Source organism: Hesperophylax consimilis, chromosome 11 (genome assembly GCF_061612785.1).
Source record: "Hesperophylax consimilis isolate HC1 chromosome 11, BYU_Hcon_1.0, whole genome shotgun sequence".
Lineage (NCBI taxonomy): Eukaryota > Metazoa > Arthropoda > Insecta > Trichoptera > Limnephilidae > Hesperophylax > Hesperophylax consimilis.
In genome coordinates, this window is record NC_142846.1 from 4,420,105 (window position 1) to 4,444,467 (window position 24,363).

Consider the following 24,363-nt stretch of genomic DNA (forward strand, 5'->3'; position numbering starts at 1 on the left):
ATTTTTATAATTTAAAATTTTTTTTAGCGAAATTTTATTTTCGCTAATCCACAATAAATCTAAAATGATTCAACAAGCCAACATGACCACACAATGTACTTATTTGTAAATGTAAACTGTAAACCAACAACAAGGCATTAAACGCAAATAGGCTTATACCCGAAACGCAAATATTTTCCGTCTCTTTGTTTATTTTGTACCTAGATCTATGTTTAAACTTTTTAGCTTATCTATAGGTATATTAGTAGGTACTTATCGTTGTTTGAATAATTTATTGCGAGTAAACGAGAGAAAGCAGCTGAAAAATCATCTATTTGACTAACCAATACACCATTTCTCTGAAGAGAAAGACAGAAATGGCCGCCGTTTGATGAAAAATGTTTCATTGACTGAGCATAGCGAAGTCCTGTTTACTTGCTTTGACCGTTTTCAAAAATCTGCTTCATCCACTTTATTATTAAAACAAGCCTTGCTGGCTAGGGTTCTAAGATTATTTTTTCAAATGTTAAATCTTCGTGTTTATTTGGGATTTTTTATTCGGCTTTTTCAGTTTTATTGTACCTACCTGGCTGAAGAAAGTTTGAAAAAAGAATTGACATTGACATAAAAAGTGAAATTTTTTTGGAAAAATTACAACTAACCAATTAACTAATTATCACGCCGTTTCCCGAAAGGGTAAGCAGAGAGGACGGACCGCCAAAAAACTCGGCCTTTGCACACACTTCTTGCCTCATTCACATTCATACATCGTCTCATACATACTCTTCTGTTTTTCTAACTTTTGGCATGGCCTGACTCAAGTATCTGGTTCACTTCATCGTACCATGCCTTCCTCGGGCATCCACGACTCCTTCTGATTACACTCCTTTCTCCGTTGATTCGTTCTACACGCCCAAACCATCTAAGCGTCTCTTTCTTAATCTTACTCATTACGCTTAGGTACACCTGCATTGCATTATTTGCGAACCTCCACATTTCTCACACGATCAGGGATTACATACGCCTCAGGGATCTAATTTCTACAATCTGCTTTCGTCCTTCCACTGCCAGCATACCTTACTACCATACATCAGGGTAGGTACCAGTGCGCCATTGTGGACTGCTAGCTTAGCTTGTTGTTATTTATTTGGATAAATTGTATAATTTTTACAGGTTGGTTTAAAATGTTACACAAAATGTTTGGTTTATAATTAAATAGGTAGATATTTAAGAACTTACTTACAGATTTTGAAAAAAAATTGGTTTTGACATAATATTATAAAATAAATTAATTTAAAACACAATTTTTTCGACGCAGGGTCTACATGAGGTTCACAGAACTACTGGTCCTCTGACGTGTCAAATGTTCTCCCGATTTCTGACATTCCTTTCTGTATTCATCAACTCTATATGTTAATTGATAATTTTGTCTAGACCGAGCATCAATTAGGTAATAGATATTATAAATAACCCACATTTAACAAAATTCATTGTTGCTATTCCATCAAACAGTGATTCATGGTTTAATACGTCATGATCATGATTTTTCTTTCATTAATATACTTACTAAACTTGACTTTCCATATTTATTATTGCTGACTCGCCAACATGACGTAAATGGCGATCTCTAGAGCTAAAATTGCGACAAAACGATGACGGATAAACGTGTCATTGCTACTCTGTTTTGTTTAGTTTATTTCCATTTTAATTAGGATCAGATGGTGACTGTAGGTTGATGACGACTATATAAAGTTATTTAAGTCCCGGTGTCAGCAGTTTGCAGTTTGCAATATTGGTAAGATGGAATATTGGTAAATGTTATGTCTCTGCTTTACTTGCAGATTTCTGTGTTGGGAACTCTTTGATAAAGTAAAAGGTTCTTTTACTATAATTGTGTTTATTTACGTAACAATTAATGAGTCTGGATTTAGCTACACTGTTCTTACCCGAGGGTTGGTAATTCTCTGTTTCTAGAAGCTTGTTGTCTGTCAATAATATCCCACAGGCAATTGCTACACTCTAGCGCCATCTGTCGGAAGTAAGCTTTATGACTAGTGCCATCTATCGCTTGAATACCCAACTTATTACCATACATCACAGTAAATGAAGCACGTAAATATAGAGAGTTTTGGACAAAATTATGAATTCGTCTGGGATGTTGTCGCAAACTGAAAAATGTCTTAAGTAAATTGTGAGAATAAGTTTTTATCGAGATAAAGTAATTTCAACACTGATGATGTTGTAGAAAAAAGGGTTCGCAACTGAAAAGATATTTAGCTATCAACCACTGTCTCTTGTAACTTGTCTCGTTTAATCTCAACCTTCTTCAGGACAGTACATAAAAACTATTAATGTCAAGCCACAAAGTGGCTGCTTTTTTCTATAATTTAATATTTCGCTTATTTGGTGCAGAAATGACACAATTCAATATTATAAATTTTTCAAGACCCGAGTTTAAACATTTTTAATTACTCCACTATTATCGTGAAGCAATATTGACACTTGCTGACTCGCGGAAACTTTTGGTAGTTCATGTATGTTGTTCTGTCAGTAAAAAGTACCAGTGGAAATGGTTATGTAGTTTTGACCAAATCTTGGAAGCGAAAATTAACCCACTTATGGACATTTAATCGAGCTGAAACTAGGCAGATAGACTCCTTGTCGATGACAATGCATTCTATTAACTTTTGGTGGCATTCACTCTTACGCACGTGGACTTATACACATTTCTATGAAAGTAGATGACATTACGGAAATTGAGATTTGGCTCACTTGTTGGCGCGGCTTACTCCAGGTCGTGGGGAGTAAGGTTCAATCCTCAGTCAAACCGAAAATAAATGTATTTTTTTAAAACTTCTATTCATATAAATACATGCATCACAGTTTTAAAAAAAAAGCTTTTTACTGGTTGTTTTTTGTCATGTTTCAAATTCCCAAGGAGAAATCAACAAATTATTATTTAGGCCGTATTCAAATTAATGCTAAAAGATTCTACTCCTAAACTTTTGACGTGATATTTGCCAGTCGGTATTATTTGCATTTTCTACAAGCATGCTCTTTGCATAATTTCGTTGAAAATTCGTTCGGAATTCCCCAAGGTTCTACTTTGGGTCCAATTATATCGGTTCTCTATTTAATCACTTTTAAGTTTAATAGAGAGGGTACCAACCTATTTATTTCGTAATTATTGTAAGATCTATACTATTGAATGGATTGAATTTAAAGGTTGGGTGGTTTTTTTTTTGCAAGTTTAAAAAAAAACACTGCTTTTAGAATATCAATTACTGGATAATTAAATATATAGATATATAACTTGGCATAAACATTGACCTTGCAACAATAAAAACCATAAATGAGGCCTTTACCATAATTTAGAACCGAATGATGCGGGTCTTTTGATTACATAGTTCATAAAAAATAACTTACATAAATAATTGACGAGCAAAATGATAATTATTATTATTTGGTAGGTACTTGATCGATGCAAGGTAACGATTCTTATGACGCAATACCTTATTTTTCTATTAATAGTCGATATTAAAAATAAAGTAACTGGTATTCTTAAAAACAAAATGCCTGTGTAATATTTTTGATGTAAGACAAACCGGTTTTCGTAATGTTTTCTGTGCTTGTAGAAGAAAATTATCAAAATGTACTTTAGTATGTTTTTGTAGTTGAAAGAAGTGTGTGATAAAAAGTTGAATTGAATTTATAAAACCACTAGAAAATGACTACAAAACCAAATAAGTATTGCCGTGATTGTTATAAGGAGAAGGACGATTTTTGGCACCGTTATTTAGGCAAACTTGACCCAAGATGTTTGTACGATGACATGTAAGTTTATTGTTTATTTTGAGGTTAGCAAAAATTCCTGAAATATTAACTCTAAAGCAGTAAATGCGTGTTGCATAAACTCCAGAACGGTGTTTTTTGTCAAGAAATTTGAAATGTCTTATTCCACCAAATATAACTTTAAATATCATGGTGCTGACACATTACGTTATACGCATGTCAAAGCGTTTTTGGGCATGGCCTATATTAGCATATCGTTCGCCATCAGACCTTTCACACCTGATAGATGATTTGTTATAAGTGTGGGCGTGGCGGTGATGACATGCCGTGATCTGCTAGCCAGGCGACATTTGAAAATGATAGGAAAGATATTTAGGGAGCTGCCGTGATCACGCGGTTGTCAGCTGTTTAGATGACAGATCCCGTACAAAGAAATGATTTTTTGCAATTGATCTGAGCCTCTCTCCTGCCATAGAGAGAGGAAGATTATAGCTAGTGTGACACCCCAACATTTAATCTGTACAGTCCAAGCCCAAAAAAACTTTGATGCGTATAGCATTGTCTGTCAATAGTATAATTTCTTGTTAGCTATTGAATTATTCACCGATAACACGCGCCATACAGGTTTTCCAATTGAGAGGTATAAAATATAAATACAAAATAGAGGTACAAAATAAATAATAATAAGTAGAGTTTATGCAGAAAACAGTATAATTCACTTACCATTTAAAAACATCTTGATAAATTTCCAACTAATAATTGTTTCAAATAGTGTTTTGATAACTAAAGCTGTTAGTTGTTTTAAATTACAATTAAATTACCAATTAATTTAGTTTAAATTACCTAAAAGTTGACAATACCAGAAAAACTTTTTTCGAGATTTGATAGTTTGAAAAATATGTTAAAAGTATCTTAGAAGAAGCCGAGTAATAACTACTAGTAAAAGTGTTTGAAATCCATGTATACATGGCACTAATCAGTCTAATTTAAATGTCCTTTACTCTAGACATTATAAAATCTATAAATATACAGGGTGTATCGGTACGTACCCGACAAACTTTAACCAGCTATTCCTTAGCATATTTGTAATAAAAAATGTTATGGACACTTTGCTGTCCGGTAACATTTTTTTAAATAAAAAATGTAGTATTAATATTTTCACCACATGTCACCAATGTTTTATCCTTTGTCAAAGTTTGAAAACCCATCTGGCAATATTTTGTTCGAGTTTCGTTGAATAATGTACGTACGTACCTACGTTGGCACGCTTTTACAATCACAACGAAATGGCACGGCACCATTCGTCTCATTTTTAACTATTATTATTTAGTGTGTACGAAAGAGCGAGGACACTTTTTGACACACTTGCTGATAACAGCTGTTGAACGCGAGAAACGATGCAAATGACAGTGACGGAGTGTGGATTTTTTATTTATTTTTTGTTTTTAATGGAAAAAAATGTTACCGGACAGCAAAGCGCCCATAACATTTTTTACTCCAAATGTGCTGAGGAATAGCTGGTTAAAGTTTGTCGGGTACTTGCCGATACACCTGTATATAATAATGTTTCATTATTTGTAGATATAATATAAAGGCTCAAAACTACTGAAAATTTCAAAGTTTGTTATTATTGCCAGGAGTATTTAAACAGTGGTTAGTATGGTAGAAGAGATCGGGTGCGCCCGAAAATGTTTAACGCATTATCCCAGCACTTGAATGAGATACGGAGTCGAATAATCTCGATATAATATAGTTTTTAAAAATGACAATGTTATATACATTAGTGAATGGTAGACAAAGTCTGGGACACCCGAGAAAGACACGACTCGATCAAATTAATCAAATTCCTAAGTGTGGTAAAATGTGGTGTATGTGATGAAGAAAGAAATAAGAAAAAAAAAGTTACGAGAATATATGACATGAAAGTGAAAGATAGAAGAAAAGGACGCTCAAAGCAGAAATGGTATGATCAAGTGAAACAAATACTTAACTTAAAAAAATTAAGCTTTTTTAATTGTTACGATAATATTATTTCCACATTAAAAATGCACCCAGTTTTCAGGTACCTACACTAGAATTAACAACCTCAAAACTTAATACTCCAAAACCTTCATAATCCCGAGCGACTAGTATAAGATAAAATTAATGTTATGTCAAATAACTTTGTACCTATTCAGTTACTTTCACGAAACGATGTCTGACATTCAGGACGCTATGAAGTTGACCTTAATTTCAACGACGTGAATATATCAATGCATATATATATATGTATATAATATATGATAGCTATGAAACAGAGAACCGTTCGAAACTTACCTGGAACCAGTTTTACAGGTATGCTATTAATAGTATGACCATAAACCTACTGGCCATTATTCTGCAAAGCTATTGTATCACATTGAACGAGAAAATATGAGGTAATTAATTAAATATCCCTGAAAATAGTTTGAATAATCCTGTCTAATTTTATGTAACGTTTTTTTAATGGTGAATGCTTGATAGTACATATCTACCCATTTTTAAACACCATGGGCCTCACTAATAAACGTGTCTTAAATTTTACACAACTGATAAACCACGATTTGCCATAAATCAATGGTTGTTTTTAAAACACATAAAGGGGTAAAAATCCAAGGATGGTCCTTTTCTCTTATCACTTGAAAAATGCCCATCTTTTAGATAAATGCGGCATATTCCCTTTTGCTTTAGGGAGCTATCTGAGACCATATTTATATCACAGAAAAATAACTGTTATAGTAATTTTCTGCCTAGCCTTGATTTTCGATAGTGAATTTTTGAAAACATATTTTCGTTGAAGCTTACCATGCTAGCTAGAATAAGTATTCTGCTCAAATGGATCCAATAAATAGATTTATTCAAAACGTTTGAGTTATTCCTTTTCAACATTTCGTCGCCGACATGTATTGTAACAACAAAAACTGGACCCAACCAGAACTAAGAACAAGTTTTTACTCATAGGTGTTCAAATTAATGGAGATGGTATCTACAGGATACATCACATAAAATATACGGCACGTGATGTGTGATTAAGTAATATTTGAATAATAAATGCTTACCTGAAGTTGTGTTGTGTATATTTAGATGAAAGAAGGGGACGTTTCCAGGGAAGCAAACTACTATTTTTGGTTGCATCATTTATGAGCTTTTCAATATGCATCCAGTTGAATGTTAATCAATATAGCCAACTTGTTTTGTTTTGTATGATTAAAGATCTCATATTTCAATTAAAAATTGTACATTTATCTCCATAGGTTAGTCGTTCTAAAATGGTCAAGATGTTTATAATAACGGTGAAGGTAAGGCCCAAGATGGGACCTTGGGGAACTCCGGAGTCAATCTCAGGGAGTCTCGGGTGGTAAATACACAGGGTGATAAATATAGTTTTTAGGGGGCTTTTGTAAGGATTCGAGGAAAACACAAAATTCGGTTCAGAAACGATAGTCTAGTTGATTCCTGCTTATTTTTGTGATGTTTGATGTACAAAAGATTTTCATAGGAAACAAAAAACGACACAATAAAAAATAAGTTTTTAAGGAAGTTCATTTGTAACACGTTTGTAAAATAATTTAATTTCATGTCCTTACCTAATCTATTGTTTCGTAATAAATGCGTGAATAAAAATGCTAAAATATTACTCATTCATATTGAATCTCAAAGTTGTACGACAGCTAATCGGAGTTTCGTTGACAATAAGCAATCTTTTAAAAATAATATATATACACAAGGAATATATGTTATTTACAATCACTTCGGATATGGGAGATATAACGTGGTAGTTTGGTAACTAGTAAGATTGATAGATGGCTTTACTCTCATTATTTAAATAAGCGCCTTGCAAATGTAGTTAGCCTACGTACTAATTTGAGGAGGATTCAACTGAAAGCTAAACAACTAAACTAAAAATTAATAACTGCCTTTAAAATAATAACAAATTGAATAATTTATAGTATAGCAGCAATCATATTACAAGTAACCTTTGAGTTGCTGATCTTCATAACGGGTTATCAACAAACTGTCAAGGGCGGACAGAAGAATAGGCGAAGGTCGTACGCTAAATGGGACATGAGAGATATATTAAGTACCTACCTGTTATTTACATTCAGCTTTATTACTATACGAACCTAAAGTAGGTACTGCGAGAGTTTATAGATTTAGAAACGAGTACATAAGACGGCATAAGAAATTCAAGACCAGAATCTTCCGTTGCACGTTTTTTGGATCGGGTTCTTCCACTACTTCTTTATCCAACGTTTCGGATAACCTTTCAATATCTTGCACTCAAAACCCTAAACCAACTTTCGAATTCAAAGCTATTATATAAGGCTTCTTAACTTCTCACAACGGTGTGTGTATGTAGATTCAATGTAATGTATTCCCAGAAAGCGACCGACAAAAGGGATATTTAAGCAATTTAATTAGGTTTTGTAAAAGTTGCAGAAGACGGGGGTTCGGGTAAGAAAGCATAACAGTTAACACTGACACTTGAAGCATCAATCAATCCCCATAGCATTTAAGACGAATTGAATTTATTTAAACAGTAACACATGAAACACAGGAACTTCCCTGTTACTGTCTTTCCATGTCCAAGAGAATAATTATTCGGTCCTTGTATAAGCTTGTAAGTGAACCACTTGAGGACAACTAGGAAAACTAGGAAATTGTTCATTGGACTTGAATAACAGTTTACGGCATTTATTGTTCTTCCATGAATGAAACTGGGTGTGACTTCCTTTATGCTTTTAAAGTGTGTAGTTAGATCATAAAGCCCAATTTAAACGTCTCCAACTCGGCATTTGATCTTCAATGGAAATTATTATTTTTAGTGATTAACTAATGTTTATAAGACAAGGTTTTATGCATAGCACAAAAGGATAATAAATATTTATAAGCAATAATTCGTCGCTTGAAATATCAATACAAATTGAAAATATCTCCCGAGTAAAAATAAATTCCGCCAACGGGAATTGAACCCGTACCTTCTGATGTCCGGTCAGGTGCTCAGAACCACTGAGCTAAGTCGGCTTATTTCCAACCCGCCAAATAATTCAATATACCTATACTAGTACCTCAATCAAAAATTACTTCTTATTATTTTTACTCGGGAGATATTTTCAATTTTTATTGATATTTCAAGCGACTAATTATTGCTTATAATTATTTGTTATCCTTTATGCTATGCATAAAACCTTGTCTTATAAACATTAGTTTATCATTAAAAGTAATAATATTTGACAAGTCAAAATATTTCACCAACAAATGTAGATATAATATGTCTCGACGCCATCTAGTGGGAAATTTAGCACTAACAAAGCCTTTCCTACAAAAATAAAGTTGGTTGTTTACAGGTTAAAAAAATATAATAAGCAGTAATTGTTGATTGAAGTACTAGTACATATTGAATTATTTGGCGTATTGGAAATAAGCCGACGTGGCTTAGTGGTCCAGAGCGTCTCAAGTGTTATGGGTTTGAAACTTACGTAACTGGAAGGTACGAGTGGAGTTCGACTAACTTAAGAGGAATAAACATTTAATAATATCTATTTTTAGTGTGTCTTATATCACCATGAATATAATTAACAGGCATAAAAATTGCTTTGCAAACGATGTCTGGAAATGATCGGTTTAAGCGCAAAAGAAAGAAAAAAGTTAATCAAGGGAAACTGTTGTTTCCTACTTTCGTTCATAATTTTCTAATTGCAAAAGAGGTTATTTAGTAGTTTACGTTTATAATTTTAACAAATTATACTCGCGATATTTGTTTGCAAATTTGTGGTGGACTTTAATCGAAAAGCGACCATTACGGTACCTATAGCTTAGCGAACAGTGGAGATTGAGAAGGAATCGGACCTACCTTAATTTTTACACTGCACGTTCTTGTGATAATCAAAATTATGGCACTGAGGGAACACTGAGTTGATCATTGCACAAATTGACCGGTATAATTGTTTCAAGTTTACTCAGGTCTGTTCTCCACAATGTCAGACAGGTACAGGTACCTAATGGACAACAGGTTGGGTGGGGAAATGAAGGAACATAATATGTTAAAGGGAGATGTATATAGTGTGTCAACATTTAGGTTAAGTAATAGGTATTATTTTTTTAATTTCTTGGGCATTAACTATGTAATTTCTAGACATTTTCGTTAAGTTTTAAGATTGCTTGTTAATGAAACGGTTGTGTCAAAACCGGTAGCAAAGTAAACAATTTAAGTAACGAATGAACATTGGAAAATAAAACAAAAAAGGTTTTGTAACATGGCGGCTAAAATTGCTGGTCCATATAAGCAGGATTTGACGTAGCATTGTGAAACGTAAATAAACACAGCATTTACTCTGAAATAACTAGTTAGAGTTAAGGTAAATAACAAGTAGACAAGGTGTAGTTAGTGTAGGTATCTCAAGATAACCTTGAAGTGCCTCGCTTCCGTTTTATAGAGAAAAAAACGTTGCTTCGCTAACTATATTATTTAATACATCACTAGGTCGGAATCTCTTTCGATTAATATGTAGCATTATAAATTATAAACCACCTACCAAATTAGTTACAATTAATAAAATATGTATGTTTGTAGTTAATTTGAAGATCGAATTATGTTGGTAGTTAATTTGAAAATAGAATTATGTGTATTGAATTATGTTTGTAGTTAATTTGAAAATAGAATTATGTGTGTTGAATTATGTTGGTAGTTAATTTGAAAATAGAATTATGTGTATTGAATTATGTTTGTAGTTAATTTGAAGATTGAATTATGTCAATTTGCATGTTGAATTACGTTTGTGGTTATTTAATAAGACTTTGAATATTGCTTACACATCGCCTTAAGAATTATTTTCTTTTTGTATATACTTACTCCTCCCATAAACGCCAGCTCCTAAAGCTTAGCACCTTATGGATCAGTAGAATAATTACGAAATAATTTGAAAAGTGAGGCTGAAGATAGTAAGGAACGGAAGGAGGTGGGAAAGAGGAAGGTGGAGAAGTATTTGGCTCTTCAGATCTGATCACCAAACACGATTAAAGGCATTTCAAGCAACGTTTATTTTAATTCATAATTAATCCGTAAAATAAGACAATGCTAGTCGTGTGGCACGACTAATGTATGACGGAATTAAAAAATCATATATCCTTGTGGCATTGCTTGTTGAAGAGAAATAGAGGAAGCCCACTGACTAGATTAGCTAGAGGATTGAGGAAATAATTGGTGATAGCAGTCGAGAAACCGCAATGGTAGACACATTATTTTGGGGCTCAAAATTCGACCTCAATGACATAATATAATAATACACGGTTGGGTATTTGGTACCTTGGTACTATTGCCAAAAATGAATCCTGAATATTTTCAGAAATGCGTACCGGGAAATTGAATATAATTCTAGGCTGACCGCAAACATTGTCTCAAACCAATTATTATTCCCATACGCGATTAGTATTTTTCATACAATCTTATTTACCGTTAATTTGGGATAATAATAAATTTGTGAACGGTTGTCGTGGTTTTCCTGTTTACCGCAAAATTATTCCTTTACTAGGGTTGCTCACGTTTGTCATGTGTCAAACGGATGTAATAATAAGGAAAATTAAAAGATTAAGAACGTAATCTTCCATTGACGTAACAATTCACGTTTTGCAGTGATATAAACTGAAGACTGAGCCAAAATGAGTCAACTATCCACACACTTTCTCGTAATGCTATTTTTTTGTTAAATCTAATCATCTCACCAGGAGTATAGAACTAGTTTATTCGATTCTACAGACAAACCAGTAGTCCTATGGTGAAGTCATATACAGGACTCTAAGAAAGCAAAGGTGCGGTAGATACTGTAATGAAGGTATCGCCCTGTTGAAAGACTATCATTCATATTCAAAATGTTGCGTTGCTGGAATTGTCTTGAATTGAATTAGGCGTGTTTGGTGAGCTGAGCTGAATACCGAGGTAATTCAAAACCCTCATCTTTTTCCTCTCTACATTACCTACTCTACATCTACTTGCCTCACAATATTTCTCAATTTGGGTGCCATAGATGGTTGAGAGCAGTTGAAACTCTTGTGCGGTTGTCCGTAGGATGAACCTAGGTCACGACTAGGCCTTTGAGATAAAAGGGCTACCAAAATTGCCCTCCTTGACATTTCAACTATTCATAACTTACAGCGTGAGAACCAATCGAAAAGCATGGATTAGTGATAAACCGAATATTAAATCAAGCGGGCCTTAAAACAAGACCTTTAGGCACACCGAGATATTCCTTCATAGACAATGTGATTATTTGCCAAGAGAAGCTGTTTCAATTATCTTCCCAATTATGGATTTCGATCTGCTATTAATGCGGCCACCTGCTATACGAAATATTTACTGTAGATCATTATTAAGAGCAAAATAACGAGCATTGTTAGCTCATTCAGACTAATAAAACCCAGCAATAATAAATTAAAGCTTATCGCACAGAGGTGTAACAGCCATTGAAACTGAATGCGTACACGTACATAGATATCGGTCTTATAATACCGTTGGATTAACTTACATATTTCGAATCACTGAATACTTATTCCCTAGAAGTGTGATATACGAGAACACAGATTTGAAAGAAAACTGATGTCTTTAACTTACATAATAAGACCTTTCGATTCCTAGGCTATAGGTATAAAATAATTTAAATTATTATTTTATATTTTTTTAATATAAATCCATTTTGGTCATCTTTGAGGATGCTGTGTGGAGGGTTTTTTTACGGAAAGAAAGGAGAGTAAGATCTGCGAAGGAAAAGGTATGATGGGTGGGTAGAAATCTGGGGATCGGCGTGTCCAGAAGTGACGGACGTTTGAATTCAACCCTCCCACTGCCATGTAAGGCTATGAGTCGAGATAGTCCTGTTGGAGAGGTAAAAAGATCTCCTTCAACCAGTCTCTACAAATCCGTCCCGCTACACAGTAGGTGTGCAGACACATCTGTCGCCAAGACCTGGAAAACCCGTCCTCCATGAGCCCGGGCACTTTTGCAAGTCTCCAAACGTAAGGAACCACTTGGGATGACCTATGGCAGAGGTGTTGTTTATCCAATAAATGGTTCCCGGGCCGGCTGTACCCAAACCCGCCTCCCAAATTGTATAGCTTTGTTGCAAGGTATCTAAAATTACTTCGACCAATAGTTGTTTTAGCGAAAGGTATTAGTAATAGATAACTTCCACTGGTTCTTGTATCACGAGCAGTTTGGACATTGACAAAAAGAGTTGTGTTAGAGTTATGTTGTTTTTTTATAAGTGATGAAAACTTGAACTTACTTTGGAGATACGAACACGCCAACAACACACTTTTATTGGTTTACACCTTCAGTGTTAATAATCAATTCTATTCAACCATTCTTAACCAATACGTCACACTCTAACAATGCACAAACCTCTATCGAGATAGCTTTCCACATCATAATGTAATATTATCAACAGCAGAAATGTTTTTAAATATACCTACTATTACTAATATGTAGTATTTATGTCGTATGAAATTGTATTTATTGTATGTTGTATTTTCGTTGTGTGAAAGGCAATTTCGGAAGATATTCTTCACAGACAAGAAATAACCGTAGGTATTGTCTTTTTGGGAGATATAAATCCTAGCCTGACACGGTCTTACAAGAGTTGTGTTATCTCATTTTGTATAGCGGTGAAAAATATGATTTAAAAAGTCATAGAAAAAGAGAATAACGCTCCTTCTGACTGTATTAAAAATACCATAAACACTCGCGAAATTTTTAAAATAAGTTTCATGTTAAATAGTAATTAGCGTTTAAATGATAAAAATCAACGGTTCAGCGAATTTACCTTTAATCGAATTTAGAAAAAAGTTATTTATCTTTTTTACTTCTAAAATCATGTAGAGCCACCCCCGAAGTTAGTGCACTTTACCCCCGGACACCCTGTATAAGATTGAACTACCTTATTGACTCACCAACTCTATTAATACTCTACTATATCTATATATAAATACCTTATTTTACATACAACAATTCAAATCAAAATACACCCAAAACTCTTTACTTTGACGTATCTGCAAAACTTACAAATCCCTAACAAATATTGATTTTTTCCACCGTACCCTTAAAATTTAAAAATCGAATTAAACTAACAATGTATTTAAAACCAAACAATTCGTTTTATTGTTGGTCTATCCTTTTCATATTTTTTTATTTTACTTAAGATTTTAAAATATCTACTTTCTTCCTAACTTATAACCATAAAAAGATTGTAAATGGAACTTAATTGGTTTATTTTATACTCAATATCTTAAATGCAACATTAATTCACGTATAAAACTGTATATTTCCTAAATATACTTAAATAAAAATTAATAAGATCATGGGATGGAATGGGTTTTTTTTTTCTAATCAATAATTAAATGCGCCGTAGGTGTATTTAGTAATAATTATAATAAATAAAATCAGTCATTTTAAATACATGTAGGATTACCAAAGATTTTTTAAATATTTATATTGAGAAATCAGTAGGATTTGTAGGTCCAATTAGAAGTTCTACCGAACCGAAACCTCTGATGTGATAATATATGGAGTCGGTGAATTATTTTCCCATTTGATCTCTGGTGATTTGACGTGTTGTTGTTGTATTGTTTTGTATTTATTTTGCTTATATAATGCACTTGCATAATGTGGATTGACTAGATGATCATTTGTGGAAAAGTGTGTGGAAGGGTTTAGTTTTTCCTGTGGGGTAGATTTAACACGGACAGATTTTTTTCAGATCAAAATTAAATGTGTATCAGTACGTGATGATTGGTTGTTTATTATGTAAGTTAGCACAGTATATATATTTATAACGGCGACCGGATAAATCATCAAAATGATAATTCATCACATCTTTAAAAAGTTATATAAAGTCATGGAAAGTGATAAAACAAAAAGATAATTAACTGGGTTAAGTAGGTTAGCTTAGGTTTAATTTTTTTTTCATCGTTTCTAATGAGTAATGACTTTATATCACATTTTAAAGGTGTGTTGAATTGTCACTGTGTTGAGTTTTAATGGAACCATTTATAACATATTATTACCAGTGAGTTAAAAATTACTCATTCCGGGAGTTTACATATATTTATTTGTTTGTACTGGGTTCTTACAGATGATTTAATTTACGTGAGAAACATCCAGTTGTAAAAAACTCAGTTAATACACAAATAGGTGGTACATACAATTACAAAAATCTACTCAGACATAGGAAACATTAATTTGAATACATCTAAACAAACATTAAAAAAATAAAACAAAACAAATAAAATTATTAAATGAAATAAAAAATCACATAAATAACAAGACTGATAAGAGAATAAAAACATATATAGAGACACAAGCGACACAAACCGAGATACCAGTAATACATAATATAATTGGGCAATATATATTTTTAGCAACAGCAGAACATTTTTTCTTAATCCGTATAAATTATCGACAAAAATGTCTACTTCAGCACACTCTATCTTATTATATAAACGACATATTTGGGTCAGAGGGCTAAATAATTATATGCATAATAAGAGTTATATTTGTAATGTATATCCATGTTTGTACGCCTAACATAAATTCAGTAATATTATGTTTATCGAACTCGGATTTTAATTGGTTTTGCTTAATTTATTCCTTTCTCTACTAAAAAAATAAACCATGTTTCTTTTCAATCATATTGAAGTAATTTATTTATTCCCGTATTACAGCTCACAGCTATAAATATCTAGTATTTACAAACAAATTTAATAGTAATTAGAAATCTGTTCAAGGTGTATTGCTATTGGTTTTTACATCTATTTCATTATTTATTAGTATTAATTGTTGTCTCTTTGACATATCATCACGCAGTTGTGAATTCTTTTTCAATACATCCATTTGAATGTCAATTGGATTTCAATAATAAATCTTGGAAGTGGAAATTAACACACTTCCCAACATCCGATCGAGCTGAAACTCGGCAGATAGTCCTGTTGACGATGATAATGCATTTTATTAGCTTGGTGGCAATCACGCGGAGATAAATAAACCGCCCACCACGCGGACATATACGCATTTATCTGAAATCGGATGATGTTTCAGGTCCATATTTTATAAAAATACACAATTTTGACGTTAGAAAGAGAAACAATTATAATTTACAGTTTGTTGCATGAATTATTCATATTTCGCGCCACTATTGTAGCAATCTACTAAAATATATTTTAAAAATTATTTCTTATTTGTTATTATATGTACAAGATAAAAGTGAAGGTACAATTTTTCTACAAATTTCTTAAAAAAAACGAATGTCTTTTCAAAATATCGAGATCTCTCAATTTTTCTATAAAGTAAAACATGAAGTAAAAATGTGGTTAGCGTGTTTGATAATATTTTTCACGTTTGATATTAAAATTTTATTGTTTATAAATAGTAATGTTTATTTCTAATTCATTCTAAAACTAAAAGGTAATTTTATCTTGTTTCTAAAACATTATTTGTTTTTTCGGAAAATTAAAAAAAATGTACATGGCACTTTTGAACAAAAGTGATGAAATTAGTGGAGGGTTAAGATACGAAATAAACTTCGGTCCTACCCAATTGAGACTAGACGAGGTTGGTATAGTTTTCGACTCCAGTTCCCTGAAAGTAAGGAACAACGAGTCTATCTGCTGAGTTTCAGCTCGATAGGATGTCGGTAAGTAAATTAATTACCACTTCTAAGATTTGCATCCATTCATCACCGAAAACAAAAGTGAAATTTAAATACAGGGTTTTCCAATAAGAGGTGTTATTTTGATATTCAATCGTAAAAGATCAATGGTTTCGTTGCTTGTGTGGTACGTAGCGCCGACTTCTTGAAAGTAAACATTGTCCAGATCAATACCATCCAATTCCGGCCATAAAAAATCATTAATCATCTCTCGATAGCGATCCATTCACCGTAACTGTTGCTCCAGCCTCATTTTCGAAAAAGTAAGGTCCAATAACTCTTGGGTTTTCCGAGCCCCAGATGCGACAATTTTGCTTGTTGACGAAGCCACCGAAGTGGAAATAAGCCTCATCACTCAAGATGATTTGCATTTGATTAACTCAAGTAAATTTTAATAATTTCAATGCGTTGTCGAAGCGTGTATCGTGCCATTTTTATTAATGACGTAGTTTCTACTGTCAAATGTCAAAAAATGACAGCTTCAAAAGTAACATCTACCGAAATAGTGGGCTATTCAAAATAACACCTCTTATTGGAAAACCCTGTAGATGTATTTAATTTAGCGGTAATAATTGACTGCAAATAGATCCACTGCATTATTATACGAAATAATTAAACAATTTATCTTTGACGTATACACGAAATTAAACATACCCTGTGATAACGATGCCAAACCTGAACAAAAAACTCTGAACTTTAAACGAGCAGACTTTGACTCAATTAACTGCCATCTCTCAAATATAGACTGGTCTTTTTTGACTGATGAAAATATTGATAAATCTTTAGACATACTTTATTTTACATTTTCTAACACTATTTAATCCTATGTACCTTTTTACACGCCGAAAAAGTATACTTACCCAGTTTGGTTCTCATCGGAGCTAACTGCCTCTCTTCAGCAAAAAAAAAGTCAACACAAAAAATTCAAACAAAGCAAATCCATAGCTGATTATATAAACTTTAGGGAAACTAGGAAAAAATGTAAAGATCTTTCTAAAGATTGCTACAAAATGTACATAACTACCATCGAGAATAATGTTTTTAAATCCAAAAATCTCTGGAAATTACTTAAAAAATAAACAATGAAACACGGATTACCCACCAATAATGCAAATGAATGGAATCAGTGCAAACAATACACAAGACATTGTTAAACTTTTTTCAGATTTCTTCAAAAACGTATACGATGACGAAACCCCCGATGATAAAATACCCGAATACAAATTTAGTAATACTACACACTTAACATATTGCCATATCACACAAAAATCTTGCGAACAGAAATTACTTTCCTTAGACACTGACAAAACTCTGCTGGCCCAGACAACATTCCACCAATATTCCTTAAAAAATGCTCCAATGCATTATCTAAACCGCTTACAGTACTATTCAACCGCCTCTTGTTCCTTGGATATTTTCCAAGCCGCTGGAAATCGAGCTTCATTACACCTATCCCCAAAAAAGGAGACGACACTGACATAACCAATTATCGCCCCATTTGTATACAGTCAGTACTTTCTAAGCTTTTTGAATCAATGGTCCTTGATGAAATCTATCCCAAATTAATAAAACTAATCGACCAAAAACAACACGGTTTTATCAAAGGTAGATCAACCGCAACTAACGTAACAATATTTCAAAACTTTATATTAGAATCTTTTGCAAAAAATAAACAAGTCGACTGCATATATACAGACTTTTCAAAAGCATTCGACAAAGTATCCCATAAACTACTAACCCGAAAACTACAGGGTGCGCCAGAGAAACTTACTTATTTGAAAAAATTCCCGACCGTTGAGTTGGGCAAGTAGAGGGGCGAAAGGGGGCGCATCTGGAGGAAGACGTCCCCAAGTTTGTTACCCATTCTCGTCAGTTGCCATTATGCTGTGGTCTAGAGAGCAGCGGGCCTTCGCCTTCGAAAGCTTCTTTTGTAACGGTCGCTCAGTTGTTGCTACGCAACGTGCCTTTCGCGCTCGCTTCGAAATTCCTCCTACGGATTTGACTCCATATGATTTTTTTTATGGGGTTATTTGAAATCCCTTGTTTATGTCAATCGACCACGGACCATAGATCACCTGAAAAACAACATTCGCGATGCTATTGCCAATATTCCGATTGATATGCTGAGAAGAGTGGACGAGAACTTCAAAAAACGACTTAACCAGTGTATGCGCGATGAGGGTCGCCATTTAAAAGATGTAATTTTTAAGACAGTATTAAAAAAAACTTGGTACATTGCATTTTCAAATAAAAAAAGAATTACAACAATAACTACAGTGCTTTTGTTTTTATTGAACTTTCAAATAAGTAAGTTTCTCCGGCGCACCCTGTATTTGCCCTAGGAGTAAGAGACAACATGCTAAAATGGATTACTAGCTATTTAACTAATCGTAAACTATTTGTTAAAATAAAATCTTTGCTATCGAAAGCTTTCTGTGCGACCAGTGGCCTACCGCAAGGTAGTCACCTTGGTCCGGTTTTGTTTCTCATTTTCATTAACGATATAACAAATTGCTTCGACGATGTCGAGGTATTGCTCTTTGCTGATGACATCAAGCTATACAAAAAAATAACTGATGTAAATCATTGCCAAATACTACAATCAAATATTAATAAGTTTAAAGATTGGTGCGTACAAAATAATCTGTTTTTAAATGTAGACAAATACAAAACCCTGACTTTCTGCAGAAATAAAAATCCTATTTTATTTGAATATTCCATTAACAATGCAGCTTTAGAAAGAGTCACGGAAATGAGAGATCTCGGAATTATTTTGGATGAAAAACTAAGTTTCGCCAATCATATCCACCAAATTGTAAACAAAGGCATGAAAACACTAGGCTTCGTATTAAGAACAACTAAAAACTTTAACTCCATACAAGCCATTAAACTGTTATACATATCTCTAGTTAGAAGTATAATTGAATATAACTCAGTAGTTTGGTCTCCCTCTTACAAAATTCACATTAATAACATTGAGCGAATACAAAAAAAAATTTCTGCGTTTTATAAATTTTAAATTAAATATCCCACTAGAAGACTTACAATATCATTTCTTATTAAACACTCTAAAAATACACACATTGGAAGACAGGCGTAAAATAAACGACTTAACTTTTTTATTCAAGATTCTAAACTCTAAATTCGACTGTTGCGAACTTCTGCAACTCATAAACTTACGAATACCTACAATAACAACACGACAAAATACACTATTCCACTGCAACACACATAAGCGCAATTACATTGCGAACTCCCCAATACAACGGTTTCACACTATGGGAAACCAATACTTAGGTGATGTCGATATATTTAATATTAACTTTGCGAATTTTGTGGATTATGTAAAAGACCTATTTCAATACTATTCCTAAATGGAAGTTATATTTTTGTAAACCAGTCAAATCGCTGTATTTTTTAATTTATGTTCTTGTTATTTTTAATTTTGTTTCTCGCATATACTTATGTTATTTTATTTTTATTATTTCTTTCTCAGTGGCGGATTTGCCCTTAGGCCTATGTAGGCCCGGGCCTAGGGCGGCCAGATATTAGGGGCGGCCAATCGTGACAAAAATGAAAAATAGATGATAACAAGAAATTTCTTCCTAAGTACCTAAATATTCTACATACAAAATAGCGATATGCAAGAGCGTGTTCACACACAGCACACAGCGCGCCCCCACGCCCCGCAGCCGCCCTCGCCACACCTATGATGGGTACTGAGAAAGGGGCGGCTACATGGTCTGGGGCCTAGGGCGGCCAAGACTGCAAATCCGCCTCTGTTCTTTCTTATGTTTCAAAACTGTCATTAAATTTGTACCACCCACATGTAAAAGCCCTCTGGGCGTTAAATAAATAAATAAATAAATAAATAACGTGTTTAAAATGAACAGAGACAAGAACTGAATAATTAATAAGTGGGTATCTACCTATTAAATATTTATTATTTTATATTCATAGTCTGTGCGTGCATTTGCAACATTGCTTTCCTCACGTCAACGTTGTTTATAAGTGAGTAAATATTTACATTCTTATAAAGAAATCGCATAATACGACCGCCATCTTTAATAATATAGGCCGTGCTGTAGAAAATTAACTGTCAGTTCTACTACTAAATATATAACCTAACCTAACCCAGTACAAAAGTAAAAAAACAGGTCTCTTTTAACTGTCAGTTAATTTTCTACAGCACGGCTTGTTTTAATAAAAGATGGCGGTGGCGATACGCGTTAGGTATCTGTCATTGCACACACTTCGCATCATAACCTGTGACTAAAACTAGAACCATTTTATCTGATGATGATGATGAATGACCTGACTCATTTTCGTTGTAGAATTGCAAACAAATCATTGGTCTAATAAATTAATCTTAGAGGCTAAACAAGATATTTGGTGAATGAAGCAACCGTCAGATAACACGAAATTATTACAATTTCACGGATGAAATTTTTTTCCTACTTTGAAACTTAGTTATTTTTAAATAGAAGCACCATCGTCTTCTTTGTTATCAAATTATTATTATATATTATTTGTGTGGAGCATATGAGGCCCTTAGGAAAATAATGGCCTATGTAATCTTTGGGGATGCTGTGTAAGGAGTATTTTTAAGAAAATGAAGGAGAAGAAGTTCTGGTTAGGAAACAGGTATAAGGGGTGGGTAGAAATCTGGGGATCAGTGTGTCCAGGAGTCACGGAAGAATGAGTCCTTATATGAGTCCTGTTGGAGAGGTCAAAGGGTTTCCCTCAACTCAACCAGTATCTCTCGTTCCGGCCCGCCAGTTGGTGGGCAGACGCATTCGCCGCCAAAACCTAGATCTCCTTACCTTACCTCCATGAATCCGGGCACCCCTGCTAAGTCTCCAAATGTAGCGAATCACTTGGCACGATGTTGCAGTGGAAGTGGTGTTGGTTATTCAATAAACGGACGGTTGACTATCATCAGTGTAAAAAACAGTAATGTAGGTTTCGAGGCCTTGAAATGTTGCGTCTTTCTATACCATCATCTTCTAGGATCAATTTGGTGATATTGTACTATTTGTCACTTCTCATGATGCGACTAAGATTTTAGACTTTTCAACTTTTTATATCCGTTTGATTTTCAAAAGTAACTAAAATGTTAAAAGAAGTAAACTGGCTTAAATATAAGTAAGCGATGATATTTAAACATACAATAATAAAAAACCCATAACCAAAATAATTATATCCTACAGGAACATTCACAGACGTAACCCAAAAACGTGCAATGAAATAGGGCTATCAGAAAAGGGCAAACCCCTAAAATAGTTTACTATACAAAGCAATATATTTATTATTCGAAAAGTTTTAATGTTTGCATCAATTGATAGATTCCAGCTGGATTGTAGTAGCCATATTTATTCAAATAAAATGTAGTAAGGTATGTATGTAAATAATAATAAATTCCACATTTGCATCTCCGTAGGTACAAAATATTGCAATGTTTGGCTAAGCGAATAACTTGGATTAGTTACACTTGATGGCCTAGGTAATTTGTGGATGAACCTACAAATATATTATATTTATCCACATTTAAAAAGAGTCTATCTTCTAATCCTTGGTTATACACGGTATACGTAGTTTCTGTTGGTTATCACGTAGAATAAGTCAAAAGTTTTTTTTTTTTTCGGAGCATTCGACTATTGTTTCCTTTTTCTTTCGGCAACTAAGTTACAAAAACTTTCGGAGCCGGCTCTACGCTTCGATGCATTTTAAAGGACAATAAACTGCTAATATCATTGAGGTATACCTACAGATAAAAGGCTGAGAGTAACCCCCAACTTCAACGTAAAAATTCCAACTTCAGACTCGATTTACTCGGAAACGAAATCTAAAATCAAAAAAGTTTTACTAACCTCAAGATCGTCTCTAAATGTAACGAAGATTCATTAGTGTACCGCTTTTTCATACATATTATAATGTAGCTTCCTTTATTCACAGTATAAGGTATACGTGTAAGCCCCAACAAAGGCCCAACACCCTAAAATTTCAAAAGAAAGAACAATGGAAAGGCTTCGGGTGCAATATAACAACGCTTACCGATTGATGTTCGGACTCCCCAGGCACTCAATGTTTACAGAAGGGCGAGTTCCAGGATTTACAGCTCTGTTAAGAACCAGGATTGCAGGACTGAGGGGAAGGATAAACCATTCCAGAAACATTTTTATCATAGAATCCCGTCTGACTTTAGGATCGAGCATTGAAGACCATTGGAGAAAGATACTGCTCCCACAATCTTAGATCCGATGGATTCCCGTGCTTCTCTGCTTTAATCTCACTTTTATTTAATCTATTTTCTTTATTTTCCTATTATGTAAATATTATCTGTACTTATACCCTCTATGGGATGTGTGGGATTGCACTCACCTCTCCACATCCTGGAATAAAGAATTTATTATTATTAAAATAGCGATGAATACAACATCAGGAATTAAAAAATGGTTCAATGAGTACATTATTTTCCACCTTTTATAAATTGTGTGACATCGTTTTCTCTCTAAATATGTAACGTGTTCGATGCGTTTCCAAAACAAATCACTCGCTACGTGATTTGGAACACAGTGCTCGCTTGCGGATGCAAGTTATTTGAATATAAGAACAATAAATCTACTGTTTTCTTTTTTTGTAGCCCTTTAAATGTCGCACGTGGAGATATTACCTCGGTCAAGATTAAAATAAAAGCAATGTATAGGGCCGGCCCCACGCGGGCGCAATTGGAGCAGTCCGCTCCGGGTGCCGAATTGCCATCGCCTTTAAGATTATTTTTTATCACAACGTAAATACAAATCATCCGAATATTGTTGATTACAGTGATCACCTGCCTAGACGTCTACTGGTTTTATTTATTTATTTATTACACGCCCTAGTGGGCTTTTCTTTTAAAAAAAAATACAAGCATTTTGTATCAGAGTAAACACTTAAAAATTAATACAATAAAGAAGAATGTAAACATAATGGCAAAAATGAATCCTCACGCATATAATTGAATTTAAAAAATTCAAAAAAACTAAATAGTAGAAGCGGAGAAGTTATATGGGTACATAGGTCTATTTGTGTCTAGAAGAATAAAAGTGATAGAATATACAACATTTATACTGATTAGTTTTCAAATGAAATATATCACCCAGATCAGAATATTTGTTTCCGAGATTGTGAAGTCTCGGAATCGGAGAATTTTGGTAAGGTAGTGTCATGGTGTTATTGAAGTAAAAAGGTAAGAAATGTTTTTGGGATCATGGATATTGATACATTGAAGTAATTCGGGACAGTCAATTTTAAAATGTAGTATTCTTTGTAACGGTATTAAATCTGTGCTTATTCTTCTTTCTGAAAGTTTCAATAGAGACATTTTATCCAAGAGGTAATTGTAATTTATGTTTTGTATAGTAATATGCAATTCATAAACCTTAGAAACTTCCGTTGAATCTTTTCAGTGTTATCTGAATGAATATTGAAAAATGGAGACCATAACTTAGAGTTATACTCAAGTTGGCATCTGACCAGGGTTTTATATAACATAATAAATGTTCCTAAATTATTGAAATCTTTTGCAGCTCTCAAAACAAAGCCATGAGTCTTTAGGGCCTTGTTGATAATATTATTAAAATGACATAAAAAGGTGAGTTTACTGTCGAACATAATGCCTAGATCAATAATTTTATTAAAACAAATTAAATTTTCATCATTTAATGAATATTGAAAAAAAATAGGATTACTTATTTTGGAAAAATGAATGAACTGGCATTTATTTATGTTTAGTGCTAATTTGTTGATTGAACACCATTCAAAAAGATATCTCAAGTTATTTTGAAGTGTAATACAATCATTAATGTGGTTAATCTCTTTATAAAGTTTCATGTCATCG

At 33.4% G+C, this 24,363-nt stretch overlaps 1 protein-coding gene across 2 annotated transcripts in view; it reads left to right on the forward strand.

Annotated features, from left to right (window-relative positions):
- The window catches only part of stac (C2 and C2B_Munc13-like domain-containing protein staccato), a 128,693-nt gene that overhangs the window by 37,894 nt on the left and 66,436 nt on the right, over positions 1-24,363 (forward strand). Inside the window, exon 1 of one of the 2 annotated variants that reach the window (XM_089637226.1) lies at positions 3,677-3,813. The exons of the other annotated variant lie outside the window; for it this stretch is intronic. Coding sequence (XP_089493352.1) covers positions 3,707-3,813 — 107 coding nt within the window. The 5' untranslated portion in view covers positions 3,677-3,706. Of the gene's footprint in view, positions 1-3,676; positions 3,814-24,363 lie in introns of those variants that run through there. 2 annotated transcript variants of the gene reach the window in all.